The 14,950-nt window shown below is 46.6% G+C and overlaps 3 protein-coding genes across 13 annotated transcripts in view; 1 reads left to right on the top strand and 2 right to left on the bottom strand.

The window, feature by feature from the left end:
• Window positions 1–2,984, bottom strand: part of LOC106968681 (retinitis pigmentosa 9 protein) — a 39,311-nt gene extending 36,327 nt beyond the window's left edge. For all 5 annotated transcript variants that reach the window (XR_003425923.2, XR_003425922.2, XR_003425924.2 and 2 more), the window contains exon 1: window positions 2,712–2,984. Coding sequence is in view for 1 of the 5 variants with exons in the window: in XM_027075233.2 (XP_026931034.2) it covers window positions 2,712–2,863 (152 nt within the window). In the remaining 4 variants the exon portion in view is untranslated. The remainder of the gene's footprint in view (window positions 1–2,711) is intronic.
• Window positions 1–14,950, bottom strand: part of LOC106968679 (RP9, pre-mRNA splicing factor) — a 209,694-nt gene that overhangs the window by 36,327 nt on the left and 158,417 nt on the right. The window lies entirely within an intron of this gene.
• Window positions 12,600–14,950, top strand: part of FKBP9 (FKBP prolyl isomerase 9) — a 41,344-nt gene continuing 38,993 nt past the window's right edge. Inside the window, exon 1 of the mRNA XM_015065062.3 lies at window positions 12,600–12,984. Within this exon, the coding sequence (XP_014920548.2) occupies window positions 12,758–12,984 (227 nt within the window). The 5' untranslated portion in view covers window positions 12,600–12,757. The remainder of the gene's footprint in view (window positions 12,985–14,950) is intronic.

Genomic DNA, 14,950 nt, shown 5'->3' with positions numbered 1-14,950 from the left:
TACATGTACCAACCTACAAAATGCTTTTTAACTGCAAAAGAAAAGTGGTATCAGTGGTATCTACAGCAATGTTGGTATTAGCCCAGGTTAATGTATCTCTGAGAGAAAAACCAAAGATAAGTTGGAACTAAGAAAGAAAAATGGTGCCAAAAATATGCTATTAGGAGTTCATATCAGCTATAGAGTTATATAGGCTGCATTTCTCTTTTAACAATGCTGTTTCTGTAATTGTTTCAGGAACATAATCCCCACCCTAGCCCTAACCAACTTGATAGTTTCCTCCCACAAAAAGGGAGCAGGTACAATAGGCAAAACTAAATTTGATATTCAGGTAATATTAAGTGTTCAACATAAAAACTTGCTCCCTGTCGAAGTAACCAATCAATTATTGTCCCAGGCATGTTGCTAGGTACTAGAAGGGAGAACTAAGAGCATAACGATATAACTAGTTACATCCAAAAAAACACATAAAATGAAAAGTACTCTCATAAGTATCAATAGCTCTTTATAACTGCCCTGATAAAAGGAGATGGTCTATCTTTTTGGAGTATAAGACCCCAAAGTCTAGTAGAAGTATTTTTCAGTTCCAAATCAGCTGAATGAGAATCCTGTAGAAGTGAAGCAAGGCAGAGCAGAAACTTCACAGGCTTTGGAGGTAAAAACCTTTGAATTATGATTCATTCTCACTGTGTACTTGGGGCATGTTACTTAACCCCCAGAGCCTCAACTTCCACATGGGTGAACATATCACACCATACACTTCACAATGCTGGCTTTTGTCCCTTCTGTTGAAGACAAGTCCATGCTCTCAAGAGCTTCATGAAGCACCTCAAGACTGGAGGGAGCATTAACATTAACAGAGGCCGAGATCTGGACCAGCAGAGGTAGAAGAAAACAACGTGCCAGGTGGTAAATGACAAATGCCAGAAGACTATTCTAGAGCTTTTCTGACCAGACAGAGGAGGATCTGCCCCATGAAGATTACATAGTAAACAACTAGGCATGAATAGACTTAGCTTTTTAGGTGTGCTACAGTTATTTTCCAAAGCAAATGCTTAAAATATTTTCAAACACAAAGTGGTGGCATAACCTAGCAAGAACAATGTAAATCTGCACAAACTGGGGAAATGATACAGTTCATCTGCAGTCATTCATTAGAAATATTGATGCAAAGAGACCAGGGGCGCCCGGGTGGCTCAGTGGTTGAGTGTCCGACTTTGGCTCAGGTCATGATCTCCCAGTCCCTGAGTTAGAGCCCCGCGTCTGGCTCTGTGCTGGCCGCTCAGAGCCTGGAGCCTGTTTCAGATTCTGTGCTCCCTCTCTCTCTGACCCTTCCCCATTCATGCTCTGTCTCTCTCTGCCTCAAAAATAAACATTAAAAAAAAAAAAAAAGAGACCAAAGGGAATTTGGTGGTACAGTCTATGAACCCAATAATCCAGTAACACCTCCTTTGAGCCACAAGAGTTGTACAAAAACAACAGATGGCCAAACGCAAATCCAAATTCCTGAAAAATATGTAATTGTTATTGCCAAGATGAAAAGGAGTGTGATGGAACTACACATTGTGAAATCTATTATTAGCAATGACATTCCCTAAAAAAAGTCAATTTACAACTGTTTTCACAAATTTAAAGGAAGGTAGTTGATGGCTGAAGGGTCCCATTGAAAAGAGCAGGCCAGCCTCCAACAACGCAATGCATTTTGTGTCAAAGGATTAATTACAAAGGATTTGACTCCTTTGAAGACGTTTCTTTACATGATCATCTTAGTACAGGTAACAGAAGTGCCTGAAAGAAAAACGTGTCATTTATTGAATAACTCAGGGAACAGCAAACTTATGTTTGCCTTCTGGAGCTCATTACAGAGTGACAATCACAGAAAAGCACCGAAAGGCCATAAATGCACCTCCCCCTCCCACCTGATGTTTCCATCTCCTCTACAACCTGCCCTTCTCCCACAGCCATGGGCACTCTCCTCGAACCCGCCGGAGCTGGCCTTGCACGGGGCCTCTTGAAGTCAGGCCACGCTGACCAGCAGGAACGGGAGACCCCGGTCCTCATTCTTTCTGCTCAGCTGGAACCGGCCTCTTCGTAGCCCCCACCCTTCATGCTGCTCAAAATCCTCAGGACTAAAGAGAACAAGTCTCCACGCTCTTCCACCTGACAGCCACCTTCGGAATCTTCAGGGACAGTCCGTCACCCCATTCTCCGGCCCTCCCCTCCGGGCCGCACGAACGGTACAGGACGGCTGGTTCTCGTCCCTCCTTCGCAGTAGATGAAGAGAATGCGGATTTGACCCGGTCCACCGGGGGCCCTCTGAACCGACACCGTGAAAGGGCACGACCGCAGCGCTCACTGCACTTGGCCGCGCGTTCAGTCCCCAATTCGCGCCCGAGCGCTTACTAAGTGCCGCCGGATCCGCCGCACCCGCCCCGCCGAGCCCCGGCCGCACGCCGACCTCGCGCGGGGGACTAGAGCCCGCGCTTCCCCTGCCGGTCCCGGCCGCTCGGCGCGCGGGGGGAACGGCCCTTCCCTCCCCGCGGAGGCGCCACTGGAAGTCGGGCGGCCGCGCCGCGCGGGGCCGGAACTGGCGGTCGGCTTGGCCGGGGTCCCGCTGCCCGCGCCCGGGTCCCCCGGGGACCCAGCCTCACGCGCCCCCGCGCCACCCCGACCGCACGCCTCGCGGAGGAGCGCGGGCGGCGCGGACTCACAAGGACTCCAGGTGCTTGAGCTGCTGCAGCTGCTGCGCGTCGTGCCGCCGCCGCTTCTGCTCTCGGCGCCGCTGCAGCTCCTGCTCGGCCGACTCCCGCGGCCGCCGCGCGCCTCCGGCTCGCGCGTCGTCACGCCCGGGCCGGGAAGACATCGCGGCCCGCGCGGCTGAGGCGACCCGCGGCACGCCTGAGGCGCCTGAGGCGGCCGAGGCAGCGAAGACGGCACTTCCTCCGCGCCGCGCCGCGCCGCGCCCGGGCCGGCCCCGCAGCGCCCCCTCCCGCCGTCCGCCCGGGCAGCGCCCTCCGTCTCCGCCGAGGCCTCCCGGTCCCCGCCTCCCGCCAGGCCCGCCGGCCACCTCCCCGGGCCGCGGTCCCAAGTCGGCTCTCGGAGCTCCGCGAGCCCGCTGCCTGACCGGCCGGTGCCGGAGTTCGGCGCGCGACCCCTGGCGGTGGCGGCCAGGCGGGCGGAGGAGGCCTGCGGGGCAGCCGGCAAGCCCCGCCCCCTGGACCCTGGGAGCGGGTGCGAAGTGATTTTGTAGTCCCGGGTGGGATTAGACAATGAGCGCTGCTCCCACGTGGTGCTGGGATTCAAACAGCTTTGAAGAAAGCAAGACTCTCCATAGAAATTCTCTAATTTTCCGGAGCATGGTTAAAACATAGCGTACAGTGTATTTAGACGTTTGGGTGCTGGGTGAAAAGCTGTATATACTGAGCGCTTTTTATGTGTTGGTCATTGAGCTAAACCCTTAAAAACGAGTGATTTAATCTTTAAAAACCAATTGCTGTTATTACCCTTGTAGATAGGAAGGAGCCCAGGAAGTTAAATAACATGCACAGGCAATAAGTCGTGGAGCCAGGATGCAAAGTGTTAAGTGCTTAACTAGGTTGCATTTTGAAAATGTGTCTGATACGTGAAGTTATGGTAATTGTTTTAGCTTTAACATAATGGAAGAAACCACAACGGAAGTAAAAGTAACAGCATAGGGGATATATCCCTCAAATGTGGTGTTCAATATAGTTAATACTGAAAATATATGAAGAGTGCCTTCATATTTATTAGAGAAAATCCAAATAAACAAAGGCTATGAACACAAACACATGTTACACTGATTTGTCCATTTGTCCCATAACTTGGAAATCAGGTTTCCCTTGAGAGGGAAAAACTGGTACCTATACCAGTCCAGCTGTTGATGTAAGCTACCTGGCCCAATAAGTACCCTGTAAATACCTTGCAAGGCATCTTCATCTAGTCAAGAATATTGTCTAAGGAAGAGATGTGACTGAGAAACAAAGAAAGTGTAACTTAATCGTGTTACAGAAGGAAGATGGTCTCTAGAACCTAGAAAAAGAGAACCAAGATAAAATAATCAGGTAGTGTTTATCCAGTATTGTCCACTAAAGACACAAATTATATAAACACACATGAATGTTCTGATCACTGGAGAAATACCCACCATGTGGAATAAGGCATGAAATTGACCAAACGTGGCCTCATCTCTTTTTTTAGTTGAAGTGTAGTCGACATACAATATTATATTAGTTTCAGGAGTACAACATATTGACTCAACATTTATGTACATTAAGAAATGTTTAGGGGCACCTGGGTGGCTCAGTCGGTTGGGCGTCCGACTTCACCTCAGGTCATGATCTCGCAGTTGGGAGTTCAAGCCCCGCGTCAGGCTGTGTGCTGACACAGCCTGGAGCCTGCTTTGGATTCTGTGCCTCCTTCTCACTCTGCCCCTCCCCGACTTGTGCTCTGTCTCTGTCAAAAATAAATAAATGTAGAAAAAAAAAAAGAAATGTTTAGGGGCACCTGGGTGGCTCAGTCGGTTGAGCATCTGACCTTGGCTCAGGTCATGATCTCACAGTTGGTGAGTTCAAGCCCCTCATTGGGCCCTGAGCTGACAGCTGGGAGCCTGGAGCCAGCTTCAGATTCTGTGTCTCTCTCTCTCTCCTTCCCCCGCTCATGCTCTGTCTCTCTCTCTCTGTCAAAAATAAATAAACACTAAAAAATTAAAAAAAAAATGTGTATCTTGATACTTGTTGTTACCATCTGTCACCATGCAAAGTTATGGCAATATTATTGACCATATTCTGTGTGCTGCACCTTTCATCCCTGTGACTTATCTTATAGCTGGAAGTTTGTGCCTTTTAATCCCCTTCACCTATCTCACCCATCCCCCTATCACTCCCCTCGAGCAACCGCCAATCTGTTCCCTATTACACTGTTTCTGTTTGTTAGGTTTTTGTGTTCTAGATTCCACATGTTCGAGAAATCATGGTATTGTCTTTTTCTCTCACTTATTTCACTTAGCATAATACCTCTAAGTCCATCCATGTTGTCGAAAATGGCAAGATTTCATTCCTTTCTATGGTTAAGTGATTTCACTGTATGTATGTAACACATCTTCTTTATCCATTCATCTATGGATAGACACAGGTGTTTCCATATCTTGGTTGTCATAAATAATGCTGCAAAAGTTGGCCCTATCTTAGGGAAATACCTTTCAAGACTAGCTAAGCTCCTCTGCTCTGATTCCATTCCCACCCAACAACATCCTGACAGTATATTATACCAGATCCTAATATGAGGAGAAAGGTGTTTTTGTCAGATTTGAGTACTGGGGTGAGTAGAAAGGTAGTTCTCCTACTGTAGATCAATAACTTGACATTGAAATTTGTAATTTAATATCTTATGACTATAGTTATTGTGGCAAATGGTATTATTCAAGTCACCTACAATAATCTCTCCCATGTCACTTGTTTTCTACAAATGACCTTGATACTCTTCCCATGGAGAGGTGGGGTCTATGCCCCTTCCCTTGAATCTAGACCAACCTTAGTGATTTGATTGTAACCAGTAGAAAGTAGTGGAAGTGATTGCCTCATCATTGTAAAGATTAGGTCAGAAAAGATCGGATTGTTTCCACTTGGTTCTTGTTGAATATGTGCTCCTAAAGCCTTAAGAAATGTAAGCTGTTCAACTGCCCTGAAGCCACCATACTGTGCTGAAGCCCAAGTTAACTCATGAGGAGAGATCACATGAAGCGATCTTGAGACTCAATAAACAGAGGAATGCTAGGCCACACCCCTAGTCAGATGAGTCCATGGTACATAGCAGAGTAAATCCAAGCGTCTCACACCAACAAAGCTGAAGCAGAATTGTTCCTCCCCTCCTCAAGAAGCCTTGTTGAGGGGCGCCTGGGTGGCTCAGTCGGTTGAGCGTCCGACTTCAGCTCAGGTCACGATCTCGCGGTCCGTGAGTTCGAGCCCGGCGTCAGGCTCTGGGCGGATGGCTCAGAGCCTGGAGCCTGCTTCCGATTCTGTGTCTTCCTCTCTCTCTGCCCCTCCCCCGTTCATGCTCTGTCTCTCTCTGTCTCAAAAATAAATAAAACGTTAAAAAAAATTAAAAAAAAAAAAGAAGAAGCCTTGTTGATGGCCAAGCTATGCTCCTAAATTAAAAAAAAAAAAAAAAAAAAGGAAGAAGGAAAAGATAAAAATAAAAGACATCAAATGTTCTCCAACCATAACCGGTGATCTTATAGCAATCCAGCAAATAATCTGAATACCTTGGGATATACTTCTAGGCAGAAACCAATTGGGTTGGGTTTCTGTCACTTGCAATCGAAGGAATCACGACTGATTCAAATATTTGCTTAACCCAATGATTTGATCTCTCCCTGTAAGGTGGTGCTAGGGGAGATGGATACAAGAAGATCCAGGGATTGATAGTGCCACTTTAGCAATTATCAATCAAGACTCTTTGGAAAATACCAACAGATCAAAATCCAAATCAAACTGTTTTAGGGGGAAAAAATGAAGGAATTTATTGAGTCATATATGTCAAATGTCATGGGGTTGAACTTCAGGAATGGCTACATGTAAGGGCTGAAATATTATCATTAACAGCTTCTCTCTCTTCACTTTTCTTTTGTATTGCTTCGATTTCATGTTGTTTCTCTCACTGTGGGGACAAAGATGGCCACTAATTTAGCAGCCCCAGATGAAAGAAACTTTCTCAGTTCCAATAAGACGTCCGTGTATTATACTCATTGGCTTGGTAAGGATTATGTAGCTGTTATGGAAACGGTCACTGTGATCAAGGAGATGTAGTACTCTGGCCAAACCAGTGTCATACACCCACCTTAATTCACAGGGGCAGGATTAACAGACTGGGAAGGAGAGTTCCTCAAAGTGAAATCAAGGTTCTGTTAACAAGGGAGAGAGAGAGAGAGAGAGAGAGAGAGAGAGAGAGAGAGAGGAAAGGGATTCTGGACAGGGAAAAATAGCAGATGTACAGTTCAGTAATCTGACAGCCTCTCCCAATACCACCTCCTAGTCTAAATTCTAGGCATCTCTGTTTGATGATTAACATGTTAGAACTTATAAAGCAGTGAAAATCTTTTGATCCTTCCCTCTATGCGAGTCTGGGTTCTTTGTGTATTTTGACACCAGACAGAATTTTCCTGGTCATTAACCCAGTGTGATATGCAGGGTGTTGCAGTCACTTCACAAAGGCCTGATGGACCCCCATCCACCCAAAACTGGTTCACTGTCAAGACTGATGATGCCACAAATGCATCAAGAAAGTAGGAAGAAATTTGTTATTCACATATTGATACTTTCTGGAAGAGCAGTTCAGACACCTAAGCTAGTCCAAAAATGACTTCAGCAAAAGTAAGGTGACTGGCCCTGGGTTTTATTGTGTTTAGGGGGTGACACTGGGTGAGTGTTCAACCCCACACACAGCCCAAGACTGTGTAATTTGAACTCCCCACCCCCACCCTGGTGCCACTTGGACTTTCCTAACAGCTCACCCACATGTGGGCCAGAAGCGGAAAGTGGAGATGAGGCTTGAAAATTGTCAGTGGTCAGCATCAAAACTGGAGTCAGATGCTTTATTACACAGCACCACCTGTCAGACTCAGTCCTGTTTCCTCGTTGTGATGATAGACTCAACGTAGTAGCATCTCATTCATTAACCAGGGAAACAAACAGGAATTCTTTCCCTATTGCTTATAATTCTAAAACATTATTCTTACCTTTCCCCCATTATTTGCGCCTGTAGAATCTGGAGGGGTGTGCAGGTACAGTTTTTTTCCAGAAAGAAAGTAAAGTGATTATTGCCCAAACATGAATATGTAGGGAGTCAGCCTTCACTTTGTACTAAAGCACTTAACCCAGGTGAGAGATGCTTTATTTGCATTCCCTCCCTGCTGTACCCCCTGCCTCAGTTTTTTGTAACCAAGTTTTTTGTATCCTAAGATACCATATTCATTCTCAAGGCCAGCCAAAGGGCCTCAGTGTGGGCCCAATTGTGGAGGGGTGGCTGCTGACTCTGTTTTACTGGTTATGTGTTAAGCCTTCCAGACTAGAACGATGTTAGAAAGACTGGACTTTCTCCTGCTTATATCGATCACCTTTCGCAGCATAGCTTTGATGCCATTATTTTGCTCACAAGGTGTATTATTTTACCTACCTATTTTTTGCCAGAAGAATCTAGATGAGTTTATTGTCATTCAAATAATTCATAGAAAAAGGAATGTAGCGATAGGTTCAGGGTAGTATGAAAAGAACCTGCAGGTTTGGAGATGTTGCTCTATTTATATCAGAGAGGAGGCTCTCCCTGACATTAGGCACAGCTGCTGCCTTGTCAGATGCTCCTTTGCAGATGTAGCCCTGGGCACACTTGGCACAGCCCGTGGGGCAGTGGGAGCAGGAGCTCTTCCTACAGGATGTGCATTTGCAGGAGCTGGTGCAAGTGTGTGAGCCCCCGGTGGGGCAGGAGGAGTTTGGGTCTCTTTGGGGGTCCAATGCAAAGTGGTGAAGGGAGGCACTTGGGCTGGCTGGAGGTGTGGTGGTCCACAAGGTGTATTTCTCTAGTTTTTATCTTACTAGTGACCTTTCTCCACTGGGCAGATGGAAGAAGGTAAAAGGTGAGTAAAAGAGAAAGACCACATTCTGTTATATATTAAAGAAACACTGCTAATTTAGAGGGTAGGATGCAAATCCGTCTTTTTAAAAATTAAAAACACCAGATTTCAAAGAATTCTCTTGGTGAAGTAGGCAGTAAGCTCCCAGGAATACATGTTCACCATTCTCTGCAGCACAGTGGAAACATGTGAGAGACCCTGCATTATTTCTAACAATTTTAACTGGTATTCCAGTAACAGTTTAGTAACTAGTCGGATTGCAGGAAGAGTGTCAGACAATATGCTTTATTTGAGGCTTGCAAGTAGAGAAGACTGTGGGAAGAAGGGGAGACACCAAATGTAATTGCTAATCTGTGCCAAACCTTGTTCGTTGCCAACCCAATTGTTATTTCCCCTTTTCTTCCTTGCTGGAAGCACTCTGATTTTGTTCAGGAGTCTAAGGTAGCTGTCTACTTCAGGGGAGGCTGGTTAGAGAGTAGAGACCCCTTCCATCCTTTTTGGAGGTGAATCTTGATTAGTCTTAAAGCAAACGTAGTAACCCTATTCCTCTTCCATTGATTGGTTTAGCAATGGACGAAAGATTCAATTTTAGCCAATGAGACGTGAGGGGCGGTCTTGTCCGAGGAAAGCTTTATAGAAAGTTCCTTGATCTTAATAAATGATACTTGGAATGATACTAAATGATCCTTCCTCCCTCAGGATGGTTCTCCCTGCATGTGGTGGCTGGATCTGGGGCAGCCATGAGGGCGCAGCAGTGAAACCCCAGGCTGCCTGAGGAGAGGAGACCATTCAGCTCTTGAGGATGTTTTAGAGACATTTGATTAACCAGTCCTGGAGCTGCTTTCCTATTCTGAGAGACAGTATATTTCTTTTTGGGTTAAGTGATTTTGTGTTGGGTTTTCTATTACTCATAGATAAATATGATTCCTCACATTTACATTGTATTTTGCAGACTTCTGCCCCTCATATACTGCTTCAGTTGATCTTTACAGAAACTCTGTGGAAGTAGGCAAGACATTTTACAGATAAGAAAATTGATTGCTCAGAGAGTAGGGGAATGGGTGGCCCTACAACCAAGGGCATCTGATTTCTAGTCTAGGGCTTTTCATCAGAGCATATGGTAATTCCAGGAGTGTTGTCATTACAGCGGGTGGGATAATTTGCTGTAAGCTCTTGGGGAGGGAAGAGAGAGGGCGCTGCTGCAAGCGAGTTTCTCCTGCTTCACATTTGCCTCAGGCCAGCTCAGATGGACTTTCCAGTGATGTTTTTCTTAATGCTGGCCTTTTCTTTATCCCTGCTTAGTGTGTGCCAAGCTAAAGTTAACAGCTTACTTAGCTTAGTCTCCAGGGTTTACTACTCTTGGAAGATCTGATTCATGAGACTTCTTTATTTCAGGCTCAATGAAAAGTGGAATTCTGTCTTTATTGCCTAGCTTGATTTTCCCGATCAACTTCCTGTATAGAGGAGATAGAACAGAACCTAGTTTTCTGACTTTCATCCAGACCAACCCTTTGCCAGATGTCCCTTTTCTTCCTTCTCTTTGCTGTTCCACGCCTCCATTGACCTCAGACCTTTTGGATGTTTCTATTATTTTGTCCTTTTCTTTATTTAAATATTTATTTACTTTTTTATTTACTTATTTATTTATTTAGAGAGCAGGGGAGGGACAGAGAGAGAAGGAGAGAGAGAATTCCAAATAGGCTCCACACTGTCAGCACGGAACCCAGAACAGGGCTCGAACCCACCCACCATGAGACCATGACCTGAGCTGAAACCAAGAGCCCGATGCTTAACTAAGCCACAACAGGCACCCCATTGTTGACTCTTCTTGAGTATATATTCAGTTTTGAGACATGGGAAGTCCTCACAAAGTCACCCTCAGAAACTCAATGGAAATATATATTTTTTAAGTTTCAGCTTGGGGGCACCTGGCTGGCTCAGTCAGGTAAGCATGCAACTCTTGATCTTGGGGTTGTGATTTCAAGCCCCAAGTTGGTGGTAGAGATTACTTAAATAAACAGTTTAAAACAAAGTTTCGGCTTGATTTTAATTAGTTCTTAGGATAATGCTATCACTAAAGCCAAGAGGTAAATTTTCTCTTTGGTAGATTGCTATAGAAATCCAATGCAAAGAATATGTTGGGATTTAGCAATGTTAAAAAGCGCACATACTGTTTGATTAGATAATTAACTTTTTATAAAGTTTTTTTCTTAAATTTTATTTATTTTGAGAGAGTCAGAGACAGCATGAGCAAGTAAGGGACAGAGAGGAGAGACAGAGAATGCCAAGCAGGCCTGGCACTGTTAGTGCAGACAGAACCCGATGTGGGGCTCAAACTCACTACTGGTGAGATCACGACCTGAGCCAAAACCGAGAGTTGGAAGCTCAACCAACTAAGCCATCCAGGCACCCCTAGATAATTAACAATTTTAAAGGAATGACAAGAAATCAAACCGCCAGGAAGCCCTAAAAGGCATAATGGAAGGCCTACCTCTTCCTACATCTGTCTATTATTCTGTCCTGGAGTGTTTGCTCTCTCACACTATCGTAGGATTTTAGAATTGGTGGAAGTCTTAGAAATCAACCACTTCATTTTACAGAAGAAGAAACTGAGGCCCAGACAGGTGACATGTGTCACCCACAGTCACAGGAAGGGGGTGGAAGATTCCTGTTTGTTTCTGTGTAAACTGGGTTATTTTGATAAACGTGTAATGCAGTCATTAAAAACCAACAAGGAACACTGAAAAGTACAAAGAAGAAAGCAAATCATCACCCCAAATTCAACCACTTACAGATAACCAGTGTTAATAGGATGAATTATATTCATAGGTTTTCTATTTCCATAGCGTTAGCTTTGTTGGGAACAATGAACATTTCCTCAGCGCTACATGTAGTTTCTCATTAGATTCTGGGATCTAATGAAATCCATAATTATCTTCTAATTACCATGTTTTATCTTCATCTTACAGAGCACACAGAGACCGTTTATTAATTTGCAGAAGGTCACCTAGGTAGTGCATATAACGGTGTATTATTCCCTTAATAAACTGATGAATTCAATTTGCTCACATTTTATTATTTTGTACTTGTATTTATAAATTAGATTGGTGCCCAGTTTCCCTCTCTGTCTCCCCGTGTTGGCCAGATCTTGGTATCAAGATTGTTTACTTCCAAAAGAAGCTGAGAACCCCTTGGTGATTTGCTCTCATTAGTCCAAAATTTTAATAAATAAGAACAACCGATCCTAAGAATTCATTTAAGTACTCTAATGAATTTCTTGGGGCTTCTCGGTCTCTATTGTGAAGGCCAATCTAACTTAGTCACGTGTGGGGGGCCACGTGAGATGTTTGCTACTGAGTACCAGCTCACAGTGCATCCACTAATGGCTTGCGGGAACACTCACAGTAACTTGAAACTTTCTCGTGACAGCTGTCAGGGGAGTATCACAATACATGCCTCTCCCTTTCTCTTTAAGTATAAAAGACAATCCTGAAAAAAAATCCTGAAGAATGGTTTCAGTCTTTTTCATGTAGAATCCATTGTTTTAACTAAGTAAAAAACAAAACATAATCATCTAAGATTCCCTCCCTTCTCAAAGCAGCCAGAAGTAATTGGATCCGCGGCCACGTAGGAGCCTCTGGTGGCGCTAAATCTGGGGAGTCTCCAGGGACAGGCGGAGACGGGCCAGTCTGCCGGGGCAGTAAACGCTTTTCTCTTCCAACTTTGGGCCAGAGCCCCGTCCCGAGAAGTTCACGGTTTCTCCCTCGGGGACAGGTTCCCTCTGAAGTTGCCAGGCTCTTCCCAGGGCGGGCCAGTTCGCAGGGCAGGGCAAGGTGGGGCGGGGCAGGGCAGGGCAGGGCCAGACCAGACCCGGGCAGCGCGGGGCGCAGCACACCAGCTAAGGCGCGCGGCTGCGGCTCCTCCCCTCGCTCGGATGTGGCCGGGGGGCGGGGGGTGGGAGAGGGGGGTGGCGGCTGCCGCCCGGGGAGGGCTGGGAGTCTTTTCCACGTTTGCAAACGCCGCGGCGCGCCCAGCCCGGACCCGCGCTGCCGGAGCTCCGCACTCCCTCGCCGGCTCCACGCTGCGCCCCGCGCCCGCCCCTCGCCACCCCCGATGGCATTCAGAGCCCGGGGCTGGAGGCCTCCGCCGCCGCCGCTCCTGCTGCTCCTGCTCTGGGTGACCGGGCAGGCGGCGCCCGTGGCGGGCCTGGGCCTCGACACGGAGCTGCAGATCGAGCGGCGCTTCGTGCCGGACGAGTGCCCGCGCACCGTGCGCAGTGGCGACTTCGTGCGCTACCACTACGTGGGGACATTCCCCGACGGCCAGAAGTTCGACTCCAGGTACCGCGCCCTCGACGCCCGGCCGGGCCTCCGAGGCTGCAGCGCCCACTCTCCCGTTTCCTTCTCTCCGGACAGGCCTTTCCCTCCCGACGGACCTCCCCCAGCTCCGCCCAGCGAGCCCCGCGCTCCTCCCTCTCCCTCCTCCTACCCAAATGCTCCGCGACCCTAAATCTGCCCTCCGCGGGGTAAGTCTACCCGCCTTAAAGCTCGCCTTGTCCGCCCGCCCGCCAGTCCGGGACCGGAGCCTTGGATAGGTCCTGGCACAGAAGGGTTGGAACAGTTCCCGTCCTCCCAGCGCATTCGCACAACGCGAAATCTATGTAAAATGGCCACCCTGCAAGTAGACCCTCCCCTCCCCCCAGGAGTAAATGTTGATGTCTGCTTGCCACCTCCCTTTACTGGTCTTTCCGCAGGCCCCTTGAGTCAGACGACGTCTCTCGCAGTTGATGATGATGATGATGAGCTGACAATAGCAGTCGTTACATATATGGAGCTATTACACTGTGTGCCAGGGTAGTTCTAAGTGCTTTGCGTATCATGAACCCATTTAATTCTTAATAACAGTTCTCTTAGGTAGCTACCACTATTTTGCCAGTGAGGTTACTTGAGGCCACTGAGGCTAAGAAACTTAAGTGGAGTCCAACTGAAAACCAAGTGACAGTCCAAGGCCAGGGTCTGTGCATAAAGCTACCACTGTCCTTCCTTCTCCGCCACTGGGCGTGGGGTAGTCCAGAGCAGGTCGCTCAGCTTTGCGCTGGGGCCCTGGACTATGCCCACGATTCCTTCCCTCAAACTCTGCCCCGGGATCACAATACCTGCCCCCAGCTTCTCTCCAGTTGAGCTTTAGGGTTAAGAGGTCTCTTCCTCCAGCTACAGTCAGCTCTCCTCCCCAAGACATTGTTCCAAACCCAGGTCTGTGCCTGCACTTCTCTCAGTGAATCACCGGACGAGACAAAGAATACTGTTTGTTGAGTATTTGCTGTGTGCCCTTGGCTGTGCTAGGCTCATTCCAGAAGTTATCTTAAAAAAATACTCTTACCTTTCTTGACTTTGAGTCAAGACAATGAGTCCAGACAATGAGTGCATTTACAAAAGCTGTTTAGTATGCAAGTGGCACATAGCAAATGCTTAGAAATAGTCATGTTTACTATTGTTTCAGTTGCTTCTTTTTATTTTTAACAGCTTTACTGAGCTATAATTCACATACCATACAATCCACCCATTTAAAGCATACAATTTGGTGGTTTTTAGTGTATTCACAGGGTAGTGCAACCATCACAGCTATCATTAGATAGCTAGAACGTTTTCGTCACTCTAGAAAAGAAATACTGGACTCATTAGCAGTCACTCCCCTCCCCTCCAGCCCTAGGTAACCACTAATGTACTTTCTGTATCTACGTGGAATCATATAATTTGTGGTGATTTATATCTGGCTTTTTCACTTAGTGTAATATCTTCAGGGTTCATCCATGTTGTGGCATGTACCAGTACTCCATTTCTTTTTTATGGTTGTATAATATTCCACTCTACGGAGGTTCCACGTTTTGTTTATCCATCCATTAGCGGTTTTTTTAAAGTTTATTTATTTCGAGAGAGAGTGGGAGAGGTAGAATTTTAGCAAGGGAAGTGCAGAGACAGAGGGAGACAGAGGATCCAAAGCAGGCTCTGTGCTGATAGCAGACAGCCCGATGCGGGGCTCAAACTCACCAACCACGAGATCATGACCTGAGCTGAAGTCGGACAGTTAACGGACTGAGCCATCTAGGCACCCCTATCCATTCATTAGTTAAGGGTCATTTGTATTGCTTACACTTTTTGGCTAATGAACATTTGTGAACAGGGTTTGGTGTGCCTATATGGTTTTCTTTCTTTTGGATATATACCTAGGAGTGGAATTGCTGGGTACTGTAGTTTAACTTTTTGATGAACTGCCATACTGTTTTCCAATGTGGTTTCACTATTTTAC

Source organism: Acinonyx jubatus, chromosome A2 (assembly GCF_027475565.1).
Source record: "Acinonyx jubatus isolate Ajub_Pintada_27869175 chromosome A2, VMU_Ajub_asm_v1.0, whole genome shotgun sequence".
NCBI lineage: Eukaryota > Metazoa > Chordata > Mammalia > Carnivora > Felidae > Acinonyx > Acinonyx jubatus.
Note: the sequence above shows the minus strand (reverse complement) of the source record. Positions and strands in the feature narration are given on the sequence as shown.